The following is a 20,691-nucleotide window of genomic DNA, read 5'->3' as shown; positions in this document are numbered from 1 at the left end:
TCTTGACGCAAGAAATGTTTCACAATTCGCAAATGCACAGGACGCGATTCACAAATGTGTGCAGCTATCTACAAATGCACAGGACGCGATTCACAAATAAATGCCAGGCAAAGTTGTGGTTGTGACATAAATATATGAACATTTGGACGGCATTATACAAATCTTCCCACAAAGTGACGTAGACATGTGGGGGTGTGTTAGAATGACTACAGATCTTCTTTATGCACCAAGAGCTTGTAACACTCCAGAGAAAAAGGAAAAATTTAAATCGCATCATATGACCCCTTTAAAATAATAATAAAATAGGATAATAATCGTGAATATCTTCAACATTTAGATATTCTTTTATATTTTGCCTTTTTCTTAACCTGTCATTTTACCTACTGACATTGGTCTTATTTGCATCTTATTTTATTTTATTTGTGATGTAAATCACATCATGGTTATATATAGAAGTCTGATTCTGTTCCTAAGCAATAAAACAAAACAATCCTAAACAATCCTCTTTCATTTTTATTTTAAGGATGCAGAGAATAGTACGGTCAAATGCACAGGACGCGATTCACAAATAAATGCCAGGCAAAGTTGTGGTTGTGACATAAATATATGAACATTTGGACGGCATTATACAAATCTTCCCACAAAGTGACGTAGACATGTGGGGGTGTGTTAGAATGACTACAGATCTTCTTTATGCACCAAGAGCTTGTAACACTCCAGAGAAAAAGGAAAAATTTAAATCGCATCATATGACCCCTTTAAAATAATAATAAAATAGGATAATAATCGTGAATATCTTCAACATTTAGATATTCTTTTATATTTTGCCTTTTTCTTAACCTGTCATTTTACCTACTGACATTGGTCTTATTTGCATCTTATTTTATTTTATTTGTGATGTAAATCACATCATGGTTATATATAGAAGTCTGATTCTGTTCCTAAGCAATAAAACAAAACAATCCTAAACAATCCTCTTTCATTTTTATTTTAAGGATGCAGAGAATAGTACGGTTTTGAATGATGAGGTTTATGCAATCGAAATGGGGACAAAAATTTCTAATCTGAGTGATGCCATCATCTTGACCTTCAAAAATCGTCAGGTATTCAAATGTTTGGGAAAAAAGTTTCTAGTAGTGTAAAATGCATCCGAATCTTATTTTGTGAAATTCTAATGTATTTATCTGCAGAAGACGGAGGGAAGTCCTGTTTGTAAATCATGGGATGGAAAAGGTCTGTGATGCTCTTGTGTTTTTGTTTTTTATTTGTGCATGTTTTTTACAGTACAGACATTGAAATATTCTTTTAAAAATGTCACATTAAAATAATACACTTTCAGTTTCCATATCACAGAGAGCTGAATTTCAATGTTGGTATTCGTACTTAAGCAAATTTAAGAGAATTGGTTAAGAGTTTTAATCTTTCGGCCCATGCTGCTGACCAAAGCATAATGTCAATTTCATTAATTCACTCTAAATCTACTCAAAACTAACCAGTCCCTCCTTTTTTCAGGAAATAAGCCAAACTGGACATCCGAAGGGTGTAGCACGTTTAATGCAGAAAACAAGATAACATGTAAATGCAAACATTTGACTTTCTTCGCTGTGCTTATGGTAGGTTCTCCTGTTTCCTTCTGGAATCTGTGAAATTGAGCTGGAGTGCGAGTATAAGTTCTCTACGTGCACCTTCAGATTTATGTTTATTAATCTGTAGCTGATAAAATAATTTCACAACAGACATTTTGTGGTTATTGAATCCTTAATGTTGCCAATGTCCTGTGTAACTAAACACGGTTTTAATACAGACCCCTCCAAACATACACATTCCCCAAAGCGACCTCACTGCTCTCACCTACATCACCTACATCGGCTGCGGCCTCTCCTTGTTTTTCCTGTCCATCGGGCTCTTCATGCACTTCCTCATGAGGTGAGACACACTAATTAAGATTTTTCAATGTTTTTGAAAGAAGTCTCACTAAGGCTGAATTTATTTGATTTAAAAAATTTAAAAAAAACACGGTTAACACAAAATATCAAGCAGCACAACTGTTTAACACTTATAATAAGAAGAAATGTTTCTTGAGCAGCAAATTAGCATATTAGAACGATCTCTGAAGATGCTGAAGACTGGAGAAATTATGCTGAACATTTAGCTTTGCATCACAGAAATAAATTACATTTTACAATATATTCAAATAGAAAACCGCTGTTTTAAATTGTAATATTTCACAATATTATTTATTTTATTTCTTTTACATAAATTCATCCTTGGTCCGTAAAAGAGACATTAAGAATTATTAAAAATATTTGTTTTCTTACAATAAAATCATGTGGAAAAATCAAGTGCAAAAGTAACAACATTTATGACACAGTTGTTGTCAGATTTCTTTGGTGATTTCAAATATGAAATTTAATCGTAAGCTTAGTGAACAGTTTTGGAGAATTTGATATTTCCCCATTCAAAGAGATGCACTTGCATGCCCGAGAGGCGTTTCAAAGATGGCCACTGAGTTACATGACTTGTCTTCAAGGGACTTTGGTCTAATTTGGATGCAACATGACTGTAAAATTAAAACCTGGCTTAAAATGATGGTTGTAATCCTAATTATTTTCAAACAAAATTTCAAGTTTAAAGTAACTTTATTATCAAGGCTAATCCTTAATTTTTTTAATTCACAATGGCTGGCTCTTTGATTTCAAAATTGAACATTTTAATTGCATTTTAAATTTTAGGAGAGTGAAGGCCACTGATTCTCTCCGCGTGCTGGTTAATCTCTTCGTGGCGCTGTTCCTGCTCAACGTGGCCTTCCTGTCGAATGAGTACGTAGCGCGTGCGAAGGACGTCACCGCCTGCAAGGTCATGGCTGGATTCATGCACTACTGCTTGCTGGCCAGTTTCAACTGGTTTGCGGTGGAGGCTTTTCACCTCTGCCTGCAGATGACCAAACACTCAGTCACCATCAAACATTACATGATCAAGATCTCTGTGGTTGGGTGGGGTGAGTTCAAAAACCTTTAATGTGCCTGTTGAAGTACTTTAGTAAGTGCTCAGATGATCAATGAAGATCAAATGGGCAAAAATCCCAAGAAGTTTGAAGGCTCTTTCTTATACTATAATTGCATTGTCAACCATTTGTTTCAGCTCCTCCTGCTCTTGTTGTTAGTATCATTTACGTCTTGGGCAAATATGGTGAGCAGTCCATAACAACGGACAAAAGCAACGTAACTATGTAAGTGGACTCCAAAATATGATGAGATTAACTTCCTAAAATATAATAGCAGCCATATAATATTATGCATGAAAACCTATTATAATGGAAAAGGTTTCTTTAGATAATAAAATGTTCTTCACACTAAAAAACAAACAAACAACAACAACAAAAACATTCTTTTAAAAACTGGTGGTTCTTTTGTGAACCAGAAATGGTTCTTCTGTGGCATCACTGCAAAAAAACCCTTTTGGGTCCTTCATTTTTGTAAGGCGTAAGAAAAATACTGAGTCATATTATTTCAGTTTTTTAATGCAATTCAAAATGAAATACTTGCATGTTATATTTACAAATTACTAAAGCCAAAACAAATTATTAAAATATTATTTTGGAAAATATTTACTATTATAACTGTTTAAAAGTAGTAAAAGCATTAAAATAAATAAACAGTGTGAGTGGGGAAAATAGTGGTCTATAGTCAAATTTAAAAGTGCAACACTCCTACAAACATAAATTTAATTTAATTTAATTTTTTTACAATGACGTTTTGCTGACTTCAAGGCATTTATCAGACATCCGAAACATTGTTTTTAAAGGAATCGTTCACTTAACAGGAATATTTTGCTGGAAATTTACTCACCCTTAGGCCATCCAAGATGTAGATGAGTTTGTTTCTTCATTGGAACAGATTTGGAGAAATGTAGCATGGCATCACTTGCTCACCAATGGATCCTCTGCAGTGAATGGGTGCCGTCAGAATGAGAGTCCAAACAGCTGATAAAAACATCACAATAATCTACAAGTAATCCACACCACTCCAGTCCATCAGTTAATGTCTTGTGTCGTGAAAAGATGCGTGTTTGTAAGAAACAAATCCATCATTAAGGTGTTTTAACTTTAAACCATCACTTCTGGCCAAAATATAAGTTCTCTATCCATAATATTGCTTTCTCCAGTGAAAAGACTGTTGTCCTCTCACATCAAAATCCACCAACATATTTGTTTAGAATTGTTTCTGACTATTTATACTAGTAAATTCAGACTAGATTACTTTTTCACTGGAGAAAGCAATATTATGGATAGAGGACTCGTACAGTATTTTAGCAAGAAGCAATGGTTTAAAGTTAAAAATGTCTTGATGGATTTGTAATAATGGATCTTACAAACATGCAGCTTCTCACTTCGCAGTATATTAATTCATGCACTGGAGTGGTGTGGATTATTGTGATGTTTTTATCAGCTGTTTAGACTCTCATTCTGACGGCACACATTCACTGCAGAGCATCCATTGCTGAGCAAATGATGGAATGCTAAATTTCTTCAAATCTGTTCCTATGAAGAAAAAATTAGTAAATGGGTGTGAGGGTGAATATAAATTTGTAATTTTGTCAACTTTAACCGTCTGCACTTTTTTTCCCCTGCAGGTGCTGGATTTTAGACTCTAATGTCCACTACTACGTGAACATCGGTTATTACTGCTTGATCTTCATCTTCACCTTCAGCACCTTCATTGTGGTGCTGCGATGGCTCTCCATGCTGAAGCTGAGCAGGCTGAACAAGGCTGGAAAGGTGAAGCACTCAGGAACCGCCACCTTTGACATCACCACCATCCTGGGCCTCTGCTGTATGCTGGGACTCACCTGGAGTTTCGCCTTCTTCAGCTACGGAGCTATGCGTCTGCCCTCGTATTACATATTCACCGTCCTGAACTCCTTCCAAGGTGAGTGCTGATTTTAAATACATACATTTAAAATGATCATTTTTATCAACTTTTAGGGATATGCTAGCAAATATGACCTCAAAGCTGACAGACATGGACTAAAGCCTTAAATCATGAAGATTTTATATAATGGTGATATGTTATTCAAGCTAGAGCTTTATATTGTATAATATTATATTATAATAAACTTAAAACATGAGACAAAATTCCTGTTTACAGTGTGTTTGTGGTAAAATGTCTATTGGAATTACTGGTCAAAAGTTTGGAAAAAATATGATTTTTTAAATGTTTTTTAAAAGAAGTCTCTTCTATTCACAAAGACTGCATTCATTTGATCAAAAATACAATAAAAACAGTGCTATTGTAAAATATTGTTACCATTTTTTTTAAATAGCCTATATGTTTTCTTTTTGAAAATGTTTTAATATGTAATTTATTCCTGCGACGAGCATATCGTTCTAATATGCATTCTAATATGCACGGATTTATTTCTTTTCACAAAAATATTAAGCAACAACAACAACGAAAAAGACTTTGGTTAATAGAATGGGATTAAATACATAAAGCATATTTGTGTTGTTTAACATTTAATTATTGCAGGTTTGTGTCATATTCTGAGTTGCATTATTTTTATTCATTTTGAGGAATACTGAATCTGTGTTTTTTTTTGTTAGTGAGATGAATTAATGCATATTCATATTTATTTTAGAGCTACAGTAACATCTGATTTCTCTCAACATGTGGACAGGAGAGCTGCCAATCAATAAATTGGAAAAAAAAAAGTAACTTGCGTTACTTATCTGAAAAAGTAACGCAGATATTCTCTTGTAAATGAAAAAAGTAATGCGTTACTTTACTAGTTACTTTTAAAAAGTAATCTGATTACGTAACTCACGTTACTTGTAATATATTACCCCCAACACTGAAACTAACACTATGAACTCTGAGTTCACTTTGCTACACCTACACAGAGTATAAACTATGTACCCTAATATACGATTTCTTTCAAAGGTAATGTATGAAAACCATGTTATGCAAAAGATAAACATTTCGAATAGCGGGTACTATTTTAAATGTCCTCACAAATCGACTTTCAGACATATTTTTACTATTTTAAATGTCCTCACAAATCGACTTTCAGACATATTTTTACAAGTAAAATCCAAAAATAAAACCTATTCGGATTACGAGGTTATGAAAGCGTGGCGATGGCGTGATGTCGTCATGACGTCGGTGACGCGGCCTGACGGCGGCACGCGGGAAAGTTCAGATCGAGTAGCTGGAGCTTAGCGCGTGAGTGACAAAACAACGACCACGATATTAAAGATTTAATTCATGAGATAATTGCACTTCTACGTGAATATTTGGACACATTTATATGAGTTTTAGTGTGTGAACACGTCTGGACACTACACTGAGTGTGATTAGAGCGCGATTGCATGTGTGTTTGTGTTTGTGTTTGTTCTGCGGGTTTTCGAAGCCATTATCAGACTGATTAATACATTTTATTAGCAATGAACTGATCAATAATTGGTGTTTTTGTTTAGTTAATTTGCGAATTGTCCTTTTGATTTTTAGAAAACACTGTGCGATTGTAATACTATGGTACTTTTTAATAGTACCACGGTATTCTTTGGAATACTGTGTAAAACTATGCTGTATTTCACAATACTGTGGTGTTACCATCACTGTAAGGCTTTTTTACCGTATTATTACACCTTGGTGTTTCAAATGATAACTTGATAACATGCCCAGACATGTATAATCGTGTTTTCTTTAGTTTTTTTTTTTTTGTAAATGCTAATCTGATGGTTCCAGACCTCTAGAAAAGTCATTAGAATATTATTAGTCAAACTGAATGTGATTGACACTGAACTATAATTATTTATATAGATTAGTGTTGTGAACCCTAATTTTGTGTGTTTACTAAATGTATTCATTTAGAACTATGGAAGTGTTTGGTTTATGTAAACAAAGAGTGCATCCCAAAGGTTTCCATCAACTTCACTCAAATTGTTAAGCTGATATCGTGTCATGTGTTTGTGTTATGAAACAGTAAATATGGCTATGAGGAATGTGTCCCGGGTGGAGGCGGAGGCAGATGCAGAGGAGGAAGAACATTTTGGGCCGCAACCGATTTCACGTCTGGAGGTATGGCTGCCACTGCGGGTATAAACACAAACGCTCTTTTCATGGTGCTGATGTTTAAATCTCTCTGCAGCAATGTGGCATCAGCAGCAGCGACATTAAGAAGCTGGAAGATGGTGGTTTTCACACCGTGGAGGCCGTAGCGTACGCGCCCAAGAAAGAGCTGCTGCACATCAAAGGAGTCAGTGAAGCCAAAGCCGACAAGATCCTGGTGAGACCTTCAGAACTGCCATCTCCAATTCTGTTTTTAGCGATATGAACAAACTTCTAAATCTTCGTTTTTACCAAACAGACAGAGGCTGCTAAGATGGTTCCCATGGGCTTCACCACAGCGACTGAGTTCCACCAGCGCAGAGCTGAAATCATCCAGATCTCCACAGGGTCCAAAGAGCTTGACAAACTCCTGCAGGGTGCGACGCTGAACTGAACTGTCTGATAATAATGTACTATATGCTGTAATCACCTGATTGAATCTTTGTGTGTCTGTTGTGTGCAGGAGGAATCGAGACGGGATCCATCACTGAGATGTTCGGCGAGTTTCGCACAGGAAAGACACAGCTGTGTCACACACTGGCCGTCACATGCCAGGTAAAACATACTTGGAAAGACTACTTTTATTCAGCAAGGACACATTAAACTGCTCAAAATTGACAGTAAAGATATTTATAATGTTACGAAAGATTTATATTTCAAATATAGCACGGTTTCCACAAATGTATTACACAGCACAACTGTTTTCAACATTGATAATAATAATAATAATCAGAAATGTTTCTTGAGCAGCAAATCAGCATATTAAAATGATTTCCGAAGCATCATGTGACACTGAAGACTGGAGTAATGATGCTGAAAATTGAGCTTTGATCACAGGAATAAATTATATTTAAAAAAATATTCAAATAGAAAACAGTTATTTTAAATTGTAATCATATTTTTTCTTTTACATTTTATTGATTTTGAAGTAAACATAAGATTAACTTTTATATTGTTAGTTGTATTTCAAGATGAATTTTTACTGGACTGAAGCAACTTAGATTTACTTGATTATCCATAAATCATATTTTAGAAAAATCATGTTCAAATATGATCATCAGGCTTTTGAGGAACGTTTATTTGTTCATTTCTCAATCATTGTTGTGTTGCACTGCATTATATGTTTTGAAACTACAAAGCTTTGATCATAAAAGTAAACATTTAAATATCATCTTACTAAGACATATTGTCGGGAGATATATATACACTGAAGACTGGAGTAATGATGCTGAAAATTGAGCTTTGATCACAGGAATAAATTATATTTAAAAAAATATTCAAATAGAAAACAGTTATTTTAAATTGTAATCATATTTTTTCTTTTACATTTTATTGATTTTGAAGTAAACATAAGATTAACTTTTATATTGTTAGTTGTATTTCAAGATGAATTTTTACTGGACTGAAGCAACTTAGATTTACTTGATTATCCATAAATCATATTTTAGAAAAATCATGTTCAAATATGATCATCAGGCTTTTGAGGAACGTTTATTTGTTCATTTCTCAATCATTGTTGTGTTGCACTGCATTATATTTTTTGAAACTACAAAGCTTTGATCATAAAAGTAAACATTTAAATATCATCTTACTAAGACATATTGTCGGGAGATATATATCAAACTTTATTAAGGACACACTCGGTCCAGACAAAGACACAACAATAACGACATACAAAAACACACACAAGGACAAAAACCACAATATCACATATTTACATGTGTACTAAAACGCCAATGATTCCACATATTTGAAAAAAGCCTGACTGAACTTAGTGCTAAGTTCGTCAGTGTTAAAATTATACTGTTTACTGATTCTGATAACCTACACATACATCTGTACATGAGATTACGCAACACAGCAGGCGCAGGTTGGCACACCAGCACTGACAAACATTTGGCTTGCGCTTCTCTGTCTTGGCTCCTTAAGCAGCAATCGCATACCATCGTTATAAGCTACATTAAGTCTCTGCATGCTTCTCTTTCTGTAATGCCGCCACAAATGGCCAGTATACATAGGGGTACAGTATGCTTTAAAAAGTGTAGTCTTCACAGATCCTGAGCACATGCCAAATTTGCGAATCAACATATTGGCCTGGGCATACAGCGTACAACAATGTCTGTAAATATCCCTATCATCAGACAGGTCATCAGTTATATAATACCCTAAGTATTTAACCTCATTACATACCTTAAGGACACTCCCAGACAGAGAGAAGTCAGGAAATGTCAGTTTCCTGTCCCCCCTCCTCCTAACAATCATAATATTACTCTTTTTGGCATTATATTTAATATCAAAATCTTAACCATATCGAGAACAAATCCTCAGTAACTGTTGAAGACCAGCACTATATGGACAAAAAAATCACCAAATCATCTGCATATATCAAATGGTTTATAATAGTATGACCAACCATACAACCTGTTCTACAACCGTTTAACAGCTTTGATAAATCATTCATATAAATATTAAATAAAAAGGGAGACAAAATGCTTCCCTGTCTGACTCAATTACATACACTGAATGGAGCAGCCATACAATTACCCCATTTTACATTAATTGATGAGTATACCAAAAAAAAAAATTTTTCACAAAAATAATTTGGGAACTCCTCTATTGTATAACTTAAAAAATAATTTTTCATGATTTACACGATCAAAGGCTTTAGAAGCATCAATAAAACATACAAATTGTGGAATTATCGCTGTTATAAAAATCTAAAATCTCCTTTAGGGCAAAAATACACATATCAGTGCCATGTTTCGGTTTAAAACCAAACTGTTATCAGAAGTCAGGACAAAATGTTCCATCTTATTCAATAAAATCCTTTCAATAACCTTGGATAAAGTACTAGCCAAGGCTATAGGCCGGTAATTATCCATGCTATTTATTTTTACCAGCTCTGTCTTTAATAATAGGCACTAACATAACGAATAAGATAGAATCTGGTAAAATACCATGAACCAAAAACCCAGTAAAACAAATAGCCAGCAAAGGATATAATTTTCTACTTACAAATTTTAAATGTTCAGCAGATATCTTATCCATACCACATGCCTTATTACTTTTTAGCATCATAACTGCATCATAAACTTCTTGTGGAGAGACATTCACAACTTCATCATTATCAATGTTGCCCACTGCGAAAGAGTTACTCTTAACACAGTTAAACAGCTCATAATAATGCTTTTGCCACATTTGAGTAATCTCCTCTGACCCGCTTACCCCACTTATATTTGTTGGTAAAGATGTTTTACAATTGTTCATTCGTTTTATTTCTTTCCAAAAATCATTTAGATTATTATTTAGCAGTTTCTTCACAAGAGAGTCAGATCTCATTATATTTTCATTCCTCTTGATGAAACGTAATGCACACTTAAAATTAGCATTTGCCCGTTTCTTATATTCAAATAAAGGACCATATTTATGTCTACCTGACTCAACCCAAGCCTTTCTAGCCTCGGCATGAAACTCTTTTACATATTAATTCCAACCTGGCTTAGAGTTATACATCTTAGTCTTACGCAGAGACCTGCTTGAGGTAAGAAGAGACTCCACAATGTTATCATATATAGTGACAACTGATATTTATATGCGTTTATGTAAATCGTCTGCTATACTGTTATAAAGATCTCATTGATTTACAAGCATCAGAATTTTTCATTTTGGTGTTCATCATGTTTCATATTCTGTACATCATACTATAGGAGCCATACAAGTCTGGTGTATCAAATATGATACTCAACAAAAATCACATATGCAATTTTTTTTTAAGATTCTGTCTAAGGGTACAGTAAATGCTATAGTGTGTATATAGTAAACACTATGTATGTACAATATGTACATCTGACTATTATTTCATGTCAGGCTTTACAGGGTTAAAATAAGAACTTTGCATTTCAGCTGCCCATAGATCAGGGCGGTGGAGAAGGAAAAGCCATGTACATCGACACAGAGGGAACCTTCCGTCCAGAGAGGCTGCTGGCTGTAGCTGAGAAGTAAGAATCGCTTTAGAAACACTTGTTATCCGTTCTGTGCTTAACACCAGAAATGAACGGATGGTTTCATACTGTGTGGTTGTGTTTGCTGTGTCAGGTACGGGTTGGTGGGCAGCGACGTGCTGGATAACGTGGCGTACAACCGTGCATACAGTTGCTTCAAAATGAGTCCGAAATCTCCAGTAGTACTTACATACATTTAACTTTTGTTTTATTCCCATCTATGTTTGTTTATATATCATTTGCCTCATTTTAATAACATTTAATTCCTAAAAACTGTTTTTTTTGCCCTCTGTTGACAGTATTTTCTGATTTATGGAGTGATTAAAAAAACATCTAAAATCCCTCTGTAAAAAACTTTAACATGTCAACACAATGAAACAATCATTTTGAACCTGACTTTATCCAATTTCTGTTTTAGAAATGTACGCAAATTTAATTAGATAATGCATCATTTACATATTTATGTTTTAATGTAAAACTGCGACAAAAACAAAGCCATAACTCGAAACAAGTTGTGTTCCAAATTTGAGGTTGATATCTCAAAAAATTAGCTTTCCACTAGATGAAATTCGTTTCCCATTCATTTCCAATGCAGGACTGTTTTTTCAGGGATATTTAACCTTTTTTAATCATGTTCATGATTTTTTTTGTCTTTGTCCATGTAGCAAGTGCCAAAATAAAATTGAGCACCAGAGGGTTAAAGGGTTAGTTCACCAAAAAAAATTAAAATTCTGTCATTAATTACTCACCCTCATGTTGTTCCAAACCTGTAAGACCTTCGTTCATCTTCGGAACACAATTTAAAATATTTTTGATGAAATCTGAGGGCTCTCTGACCCTCCCATAGACAGCAAGGTAACTACCACGTTCAAGGACCAGAAAAGTACCAAGATGATCAACAAAGAAGTCTGTGTGACATCAGTGGTTCAACTGTAAAGTTACGAAGCTACGCCGCCACACGCTCGTGTCATGGTACTGTTGTGAACGCGCGTCCACAAGTGACGCAGTAGGGATGAAAATGTGGAATAAAGTCGTTATTTTTGTTTTCTTTGCACAAAAAAGTATTCTCGTAGCTTCGTAACTTTACAGTTGAACCACTGATGTCACACGGACTACTTTGTCGATCATCTTGGTACTTTTCTGGACCTTGAACGTGGTAGTTACCTTGCTGTCTATGGGAGGGTCAGAGAGCCCTCAGATTTCATCAAAAATATCTTAAATTGTGTTCCGAAGATGAACGAAGGTCTTACAGGTTTGGAACAACACGAGGGTGAGTAATTAATGACAGAATTTTCATTTTTGGGTGAACTAACCCTAAATTGTGATAAGAGCTTTACAAGTACATTCAGCTGACTTTATTTGTGCTTCAAAATTCATAAAAGTTATGTTCAGTTGTGAAGATTATCTTGATGAACAAAACACTTTTGTTAGTCACAGAGCTTATTTTCTGCAATAATCCAAAATCCTATTGACTTTCTGTCAAAGGAGGATTAGCAAGCACTATGAATTATTCCAGAGACTGTTGGCTGGCTTGGTTTTAGCAGTCAGATCTGACCTCTAAACACCAGCGGCCGAGCAGATAGAAACAGATGGGATCATCGTCACGTAGAGCCAAAGCTCGATCCAAATGCTCCTGTCAGAACAAACAAAGTCATTGAACACATGACTCAAGAAAGAAGACACTCGTGTTCATCTGCAACACTGACATACAGCCTCACCTTCAGTACGCGACCGCTTTTCAGTTTTCCGTGAATGCTCTCGTACTGTGAAGACAAGTGGGCGAGGATGGCAAACCTGAGAGAGCAGACATATTATGAACTACAGACAACAAAACTCATCTCAGAGTAAAGGTGTGTTTGTGCTGTTTTCATACCACTTGTGACAATCAGCGCTCAGTCCATTCCTCGTCAGCGCTACCTCTGCCTCATAATGACCTTCAGTGTCAAAAGGTCAAAGGTCAGTGCAGGTGCAGTACATTATAAGCTGCGTTTCAAGTCCCAACGGAGTGTGAAATGCTTCCTATGCATTTGCAGTGTTTTTCTCACAGAGCATGACGTCAGGAAGTGTAGTCCAAATCGTAGGGCACTCGTGTAATATTTGCTCACCTTGCTCTGCGTAGTTTCTCTTCTCTTCTCTGTTGTCTGCCGTCTCACACATGTCGCTGTAGGCACGAGCCAGTCGCCACATAAACTCCATGTTATCAGCATACTGATCACACATACACAGAGATGCAATTTTTATTACAGTTGATGTGGTTTTGTTTTATTTTGAATGCTAGAAATATTGTTTTATCATTTTCATATCTTATTTTGTTTGAAAAGTGTAATTGTGCTCTTTTAAAATACATGTAACTTGCTTTGAAAATTTCGTTCTTTTATATACATTTTTAAATGTTTAGAATTGTAATGTTTTTAACTTTACAGGTATAAATTGAATACTAAATAAAATTATTAAATAATAAATACTTCATACTTAAGTACTATAAAATATACACAATGATTCAAAAGTTTGGGGTTGATAAGATTTTTTGTTTTTGAACATGTCTTCTGCTCACCAAGGCTGCATTTATTTGAGGAAAAATACAGTAATATTGTAAAATATTATTGCAATTTAAAATAACTGTTTTCTATTTGAATATAATTTAAAATGTAATTTATTCCTGTGATGCAAAGCAGAATTTTCAGCATCATTACTCCAGTCTTCAGTGTCACATGATCTTCAGAAATCATTCTGATATGCTGATTTGCTGCTCAAGAAACATTTCTGATTATTATCAATCTTGAACACAGTTGTGCTGCTTCATATTTTTGTGGAAACTGATACATTTTTCATGGTTCTTTGATGAATAGAAAAGTATTTATTTGAAATAGAAATATTTGTAAAAAAAAAATTTTTTACTTTTTACTTTTTTTTACTGAATTTTACTTTACTGTCACTTTTGATCAGTTTAATGCATCCTTGATGAATATTCTGTCAAACAACTTTTACTGACCCCAAACTGTTGAACAGTAATTTTAAAATATAAATATATATATATTTCCCATGAAAGGTTTGTAAAAATGCACACACAAAAAAATCATGTTACAGTAATGCATTTCCTTTGAATATTGTGTCAAAAAATTTGCAATTTGAAACATTTTTCATACATCTCTTCAGTTATCATTAAATATCTCACCAGCGGTCTGTTCTCCATCAGCAGCTGGAAGCCCTCTGCTTTTTTCCCAGAGTCCCCTGCATGCAGCAGATCACACTGGGTGAGCAGGAGGGCGAGTTCAGGACTGCGAATGTCCCTTAAAGACTCCACCATCAGACCAGCATCTTCATCATCCTCTTCCTCGGCCTGTGAATCGTCCTGTCTCAGCGTGAGCACCGTGACGCAGCTCTCCTCTTCCTCCCCATCCGAGTCTCTCCCGTCGTCCTCACCATCTTGATCCGTCTCTCTGTCCGTGTAGTCGGACTCGGCGTTGGAATAGGCCGTGGAGTATCTGTGGAAGAGCTCAACTGCTGAAACGAACACAAACTCAAGAGCTACACGGCATCCTGATACACAACCGTCCGGTGACAATGACGCTGACATACCCGACCTCGCTGTCGTCACAGAGACTGGCGACCCCGGCGCTGGCGGTGAAATAAATGGAGCTGGAGCTCATGGATTCAGAGCGTTCCCTCGGCATGAGCGGACGCCGTCGCCGCGATCTCTGACTCTCCTCCACAGTCTTCCTGGAAAGAGAGAGAGTCAGAAGAGATGAAGAAAACTCAGATGAGACAGAAGAGAGACTCAGATTAGATGAGGTGACAGAGATGCCCGGGTGAGATGACAAAGAGGTTTGGGTGAGAGAAGACAGATAATACAAGGTCATGTTCAGTTCACTTTATTTTCTCGTGGTCACCATGTGATCATATGTGACCCTGGAGCACAAAAGTCTTAAGTCGCTGGGGTATATTTGTAGCAATAGCCAAAAATACATTGTATAGGTCAAAATTATAGATTTTTCTTTTATGCCAAAAATCATTAGGACATTAAGTAAAGATCCCGTTCCATGAAGATATTTTGTAAATTTCCTACAGTAAATATATCAAAACTTAATTTTTGATTATTAATATGCACTGCTAAGAACTTAATTTAGACAGCTTTAAAGGCGATTTTCTCAATATTTAGATTTTTTTGCACCCTCAGATTCCAGATTTTCAAATAGTTGTCTCTCGGCCAAATATTGTCCTATCATAACAAACCATACATCAATGGAAAGCTTATTTATTCAGTTTTGAGATGGTGTATAAATCTCAATTTCATAAAATTTACCCTTTTGACTGGTTTTGTGCTCCAGGGTCACATATTCATCTGAAGATATGGCCTTGAGATCTTATGTTGAGGGAACGACATCCTTTTCTCATAACCACAAAATAATTTTTTTTTTTTAAATAAACCTGCATGTGCAAAGCAACTTTTTAAAAATGGGGATTATTAATAAATTAACATTTTATTTTAAATTTAGAATGACATTGAAGACAGTGCGGCATTAAGACATGACTTTATTAAAATGTAATTATTATATAATAATATTAATTATTATAATATAACGTAAAGATGTTTGTATATATTAGATATTTATTTTCTCCTTCATTTTATGCATCTCTTTACCCAATTAACGTTCTGTATTTAATAAAGTAGCATATAAGTTTTGTAAATACTGGAAATGCTCGACTATCATAAAGCTTTAACTCTATATGACTATTTCTGTAGGCCTATGCCAGTAGGTGGAAATAAATGATATGACTTTTCAGGGAATTTTTAATTTATATTAAGCTATAACATTTCATTTCATTTTGGATAGGCTATATTAGTAAGTATAATTTTAAAGATGTAATTGTTGTTTAGTTTAGGTAAAGATATGCATGAAATAAAGAACTAGAGAATAAATAAACATATAATAGTATAATAATAATATATACAAATATTAAATAAAAGTAAGAGATGAAGTGCATAGGTTTAAAAGAACGCTGGATGGGATGCATAAAATGTTTTCTTGCAGACAAAACATATTCTTAAACTGATAATGACATAATTCAAACGCCATTCGAAAATTATCTATAGATTGAGCATCGCATAATAATATAATAAATGTAATATAATATGGTCATGTCTTAATGGCACACTGTCCTATGTCATTCTTAACTCAAAATAAAATGTTAATTTATTAATAATTTCTGATAACTCCAGGTTGCTATGGACACGCAGGTTTGTTTATGTATCACGTGGTATGTGTCACATAATAATAATAATAAATGTTTCTTGAGCAGCAAATCAGCATATTAGAATGATTTCTGAAGGATCATGTGACACTGAAGACTGGAGAATTGATGCTGGAAATTCAGCTTTGCATCACAGGAATAAATTACATTTTTAAATATATTCAAATAGAAACAAGTTATTTTAAATAGTAAAAATATTTCACAATTTTACTGTTTTTGCTGCACTTTGGATCAAATAAATGCAGCCTTGATGAGCAGAAGAAAATTCTTAAAAAAAAAACAAAAAACTTACTGATCAAAAACGTTAGTGTATTATGATGTTCCCTCGGTTAATATGACAGATAAAACTAAAACCGAGCATACGAGTAGAAAGAGTGTTCACCCACTTGACATCTTCAGCGATGGTGGTGCTGATGTCCCTCAGACCCTCCCGCAGCTCTACGATCTCCCTCCTCAGACAGGACACGCTCTTCATCACCTCGTCCAGAGTCTTCCTCAGTTCCACATGCTGCTCAGGAGACAAATCCCTCACCGCTGAGGTAAGAGCCGCGGAGTCTACTCTACACACACACACACACACACACACACACATCAGGTCACACACACGCACACACACACACATCAGGTCTCACACACACATACACACACACACATCAGGTCACACACACATAGGTCACACACACGCACACACACACACATCAGGCCACACACACATCAGGTCACACACACACACACACACACATAGAACACACACACACACACACACACACACACATCAGGTCACACACACGTGTCTAGTGTGTCAGATCAGATCAGATTTGAAGTGAAACTGTTGATGTATGTGATGTGTTTTTGTGTTCAGACCCGTTTCGCTCTGTAAACCGGAGCTCGTGTTGTGCTGCAGGCGCCGGGTTCTCCTCCTGAGAGCTTCTTGAATGATCAATAATGCGATCAGGCCGGTGCTTATCGTCACACCGACACCGAGACCGATCACTGCGTTCCTGCCGAGCCAGCTCATCGTTTCAATCCTCCGCTATCAGTACATCTGCGTTTCTCTCGGGCGGATTTAATTCGCCGTCACTGTGTTCCTCTTTATTCTCATGATGTAGAGATATAAACACATCCTCTCTCTCTCTCGATTATTTAATTAAAGACTAAATATCTGAATCGCATCAAACTCACGCCGTTTGACAGCTGATGTGAGTGTGTGTGTGTGTGTGTGTGTGAGAGAGAGAGAGAGCGCGCGTGTGCATTAGCGCACCCTGGCGGACTGGAGGAGCGACGCTGCGGTCAATATGTGAAATTGTTTTTCATTTCCTCCTGGGACCCAGGCATATAGACTTTTGTCCTCTGTAGAGGACATTATATTTTACAGAATTTTTCTGAGACCGTACATGCCACAGTTTTAAGTCTGGATGTCCTGTACAGAGCACATTCTGGGCTTTTTAGAAATATCAAATGTTTGGAGGTTTGATCATAAACTCTCCCTCTCTGATATTGACAGTCTGACAGAATTATCAAATTTGGCACTCTTAGGGAAATATGATAATGTTTTGTAATAAATCTGGCTAGATTTCAAATTGTTTGTCGTAAATAAGCATCTAAGAACAATCGGAATATGACTTTTTGTTTCAAAACGGGGCATCATTTCTATAATATCTCATAATATCTCATAATGTCTTCTGTAGAGGACAGCAGGACAAACATGTTAATCAGGCATTTTGGGGAAACACAATAAATCAACAGGGAAAGAAATTATAGATCAATATTCCTATGAAATATGAGATATTCTTGTGAAAATGTTGCCAAGTTATTACTCCCATTATAACCTTCTTTTTTCATTATGGTTTGCCCCAAGAACACATTGATATGCAAATTAGATGCAATGTATAGATACATTGTATAGAATGAGAATACCAATTTATGGACATTTTACGCACATATTCCATAAAGTACAATAGTAGACTATATCAAATCATTCTGTTATATCTTTAATAACATAGTTGAGAATCATCTTTGTACTGAAACCTAAAGACATGCATATGCATACATGCCATTATTATTTTTTAATAACTTAGCCCTGGCGTCCTCTACAAAGGACATGGAATAAAATATGAATAAAATATCTTTTTTTTCCAAAAATGTTTTTTCTCCGTTTGTTTTTTATGCTCCAACCAATGTAATGACATAAAACAACAACAAAATTCACAAAACGGTTTTTTCTGGTTCTCAGGAGGTTATTATAAAGTAAATTAATTAAATAACATTAACATTAAACAAAACAATACATTATAAACAATAAAACAGAAAATAAAGGAAAAATCAATATAGGCCACTAGTATCAGCAAATTCGTTTTTTAAAATAAACAATGGAAAAATTAGGTAGACTACAAAAATAATTAATATTAAGGGTCACTGACAAACAAGTTGTCCAAGATGGAGAAATCTTTACAAAAAAACTAGTTTAAAACACATGTGCAATGTTCCTATAGTCTTTGTATCCATGTTGTTTAAAAAACGTTTCATACCATTTTCTATAAGAAAAATCAAGTATATAGTCAAATAAAATACTAAATACCAAATAATTATTATTATTATTATTGCTACATTATCATCATCGTTATCATCAATCAATAAAAAAAATTTTTTTATTTAGTTTGATTTGTATAAAAAAATGAGCAGTTTAAAATAATGTTTTTTTTTTTAATTTTTTAGCATTACAACAGTTGCTCAGCAATGGATCCTCTGCAGTGAATGGGTGCCGTCAGAATGAGAGTCCAAACAGTTGATAAAAACACCACAATAATCCACGCACGTCAATTAATATCTTGTGAAAAGCTGTTTTATGAATTGAAAAGCTGGAGAAACCAATATTAAGGACAGAAGACTTGTTATAACCAGAAGCAACGGTTTGAAGTTAAAATCGTCTTGATGGATTTGTTTCTTACAAAACATAGCTTTTCGCTCCACCAGACGTTAACAGACTGGAGTTGTGTGGATTTACAGGTCAACTATTCATTCAAAGGGGTAGTTCACCCAAAAATAAAATTACCCCTTATTTTACTCACCCTCAAGGCATCCTAGGTGTATATGACTTTCTTCTTTCAGAAGAATCAAATTGAAGTTATGTTAAAAAATTGTCCTGGCTCTTCCAAGCTTTATAATGGCACTGAATGGGTGTTATTTTTAGTCCAAAAGAAGTCCAATAAAGTGCATCCATCCATCATAAAAAGTGCTCCACACGGCTCCGGGGGGTTAATAAAGGCCTTCTGAAAGAAGCGATGCATTTTTGTAAGAAAAATATCCATATTAAAAACTTTATAAACCATAATCTCTAGCTTCCGCGAACTGTCGTACGCGCGTTCACGAGAGTGTGGTGTTCCAGTGGCTGATGTAGGACGCAGGTGTAGTGTAAGCTCCAGTGAGAATATGTTAGTCTCACGAGCAAAGGAAAACCAGGCTCCTCTTGGCTTATCTCGAAATCCTCTGACGTTTTTCTTTACAAATCCTCGTTTTGTACTTCTAACTCAGTGGTGGCGAACTCCAGTCCTGGAGAGCCGCAGCCCTGCAGAGTTCAGCTCTAACCCTAATTAAAACTCACCTGCCTGTAGCTTCCTAATAACCGTTCAGACCTTGATTAGCTTGTTCAGGTGTGTTTGATTAGGGTTGAAGCAAAACTCTGCAGGGCTGCGTGCGGCTCGCCAGGACCGACGTTCGCCATCCCTGTTCTAACTCGTGACCGGTGTTTTGTTTTGCTCTCTCCTCTGCGCTTCTGTGTTCATCACTTCTCACCGGAGCTTACGCTACGCCTGCGTCCTACATCATCCGCTGGAACACCACTCTCTCGTGAACGCGCTTACGACAGTTCGCGAAAGCTAGGGATTACTATTTTATAAAGGTTTTTAAAAAAAAAAAATTCTTACAAAAATGCATCGATTCACTTCAGGAGACCTTGTGCAGCTCTTTTTATGATGGATGGATGCACTCAATAGGACTTCTTTTGGACTATTGAAAAATAACACCCATTCAGTGCCATTATAAAGCTTGGAAGAGCCAGGACATTTTTTCATATAACTCTGATTGTGATTGTATGAAATAAAAAAGTCCTATACACCTAGTATGCATTGAGGGTGAGTAAATCAAGGGGTACTTTTCATTTTTGGGTGAACTATCCCTTTAAGTAAAGTAACAATGTAGAGTAAAAAAAAAATGCAGCCATTACTTTTAAACAATAAGAATACATTAAACAAAATAGTTGTAATCATTATTATTCTGGGTCAATTTAAATCAGAAGTAAATTTTTCCATCCTCATGCATGTCTTTAAGTG

At 35.4% G+C, this 20,691-nt stretch overlaps 3 protein-coding genes across 4 annotated transcripts in view; 2 read left to right on the top strand and 1 right to left on the bottom strand.

The window, feature by feature from the left end:
* The window catches only part of LOC107550370 (adhesion G-protein coupled receptor G5-like), an 11,832-nt gene extending 5,687 nt beyond the window's left edge, over positions 1–6,145 (top strand). The window contains exons 10-17 of the mRNA XM_016231631.1: positions 996–1,103; positions 1,191–1,233; positions 1,513–1,613; positions 1,805–1,926; positions 2,733–2,998; positions 3,142–3,229; positions 4,633–4,928; positions 6,120–6,145. Of these exons, the coding sequence (XP_016087117.1) occupies positions 996–1,103; positions 1,191–1,233; positions 1,513–1,613; positions 1,805–1,926; positions 2,733–2,998; positions 3,142–3,229; positions 4,633–4,928; positions 6,120–6,145 (1,050 nt within the window). The remainder of the gene's footprint in view (positions 1–995; positions 1,104–1,190; positions 1,234–1,512; positions 1,614–1,804; positions 1,927–2,732; positions 2,999–3,141; positions 3,230–4,632; positions 4,929–6,119) is intronic.
* A 138-nt stretch (positions 6,146–6,283) lies between these two features.
* LOC107550369 (DNA repair protein RAD51 homolog A-like) lies at positions 6,284–11,310 on the top strand. The gene is made up of 7 exons (XM_016231630.1): positions 6,284–6,348; positions 6,985–7,079; positions 7,150–7,287; positions 7,369–7,486; positions 7,573–7,664; positions 11,013–11,107; positions 11,205–11,310. Exons 2-7 carry the CDS (start codon positions 6,990–6,992, stop codon positions 11,308–11,310), a joined length of 639 nt encoding a protein of 212 aa, XP_016087116.1. The 5' UTR covers positions 6,284–6,348; positions 6,985–6,989.
* A 1,309-nt stretch (positions 11,311–12,619) lies between these two features.
* LOC107550418 (regulator of microtubule dynamics protein 3-like) lies at positions 12,620–17,613 on the bottom strand. Of its 2 annotated transcripts, none has more exons than XM_016231690.1 (8): positions 17,228–17,613; positions 16,750–16,921; positions 14,690–14,830; positions 14,286–14,595; positions 13,216–13,318; positions 12,984–13,044; positions 12,829–12,904; positions 12,620–12,743 (listed from the first exon to the last, which is right to left on the bottom strand). In XM_016231690.1, exons 1-8 carry the CDS (start codon positions 17,379–17,381, stop codon positions 12,648–12,650), a joined length of 1,113 nt encoding a protein of 370 aa, XP_016087176.1. In that variant the 5' UTR covers positions 17,382–17,613; the 3' UTR covers positions 12,620–12,647. The 2 variants fall into 2 exon arrangements, with proteins under 2 accessions (XP_016087176.1, XP_016087177.1); XM_016231691.1 differs by having other exon boundaries at positions 12,621–12,743; positions 16,750–16,918.
* Between the last annotated feature and the right edge of the window lie 3,078 nt (positions 17,614–20,691).

The sequence above is a fragment of the Sinocyclocheilus grahami genome, unplaced genomic scaffold, assembly GCF_001515645.1.
Source record: "Sinocyclocheilus grahami isolate Dianchi unplaced genomic scaffold, SAMN03320097.WGS_v1.1 scaffold397.1, whole genome shotgun sequence".
NCBI classification, from domain to species: Eukaryota; Metazoa; Chordata; class Actinopteri; order Cypriniformes; family Cyprinidae; genus Sinocyclocheilus; species Sinocyclocheilus grahami.
The sequence above is the reverse complement of the archived record's forward strand: the minus strand, read 5'-3'. Positions and strand labels throughout refer to the sequence as shown.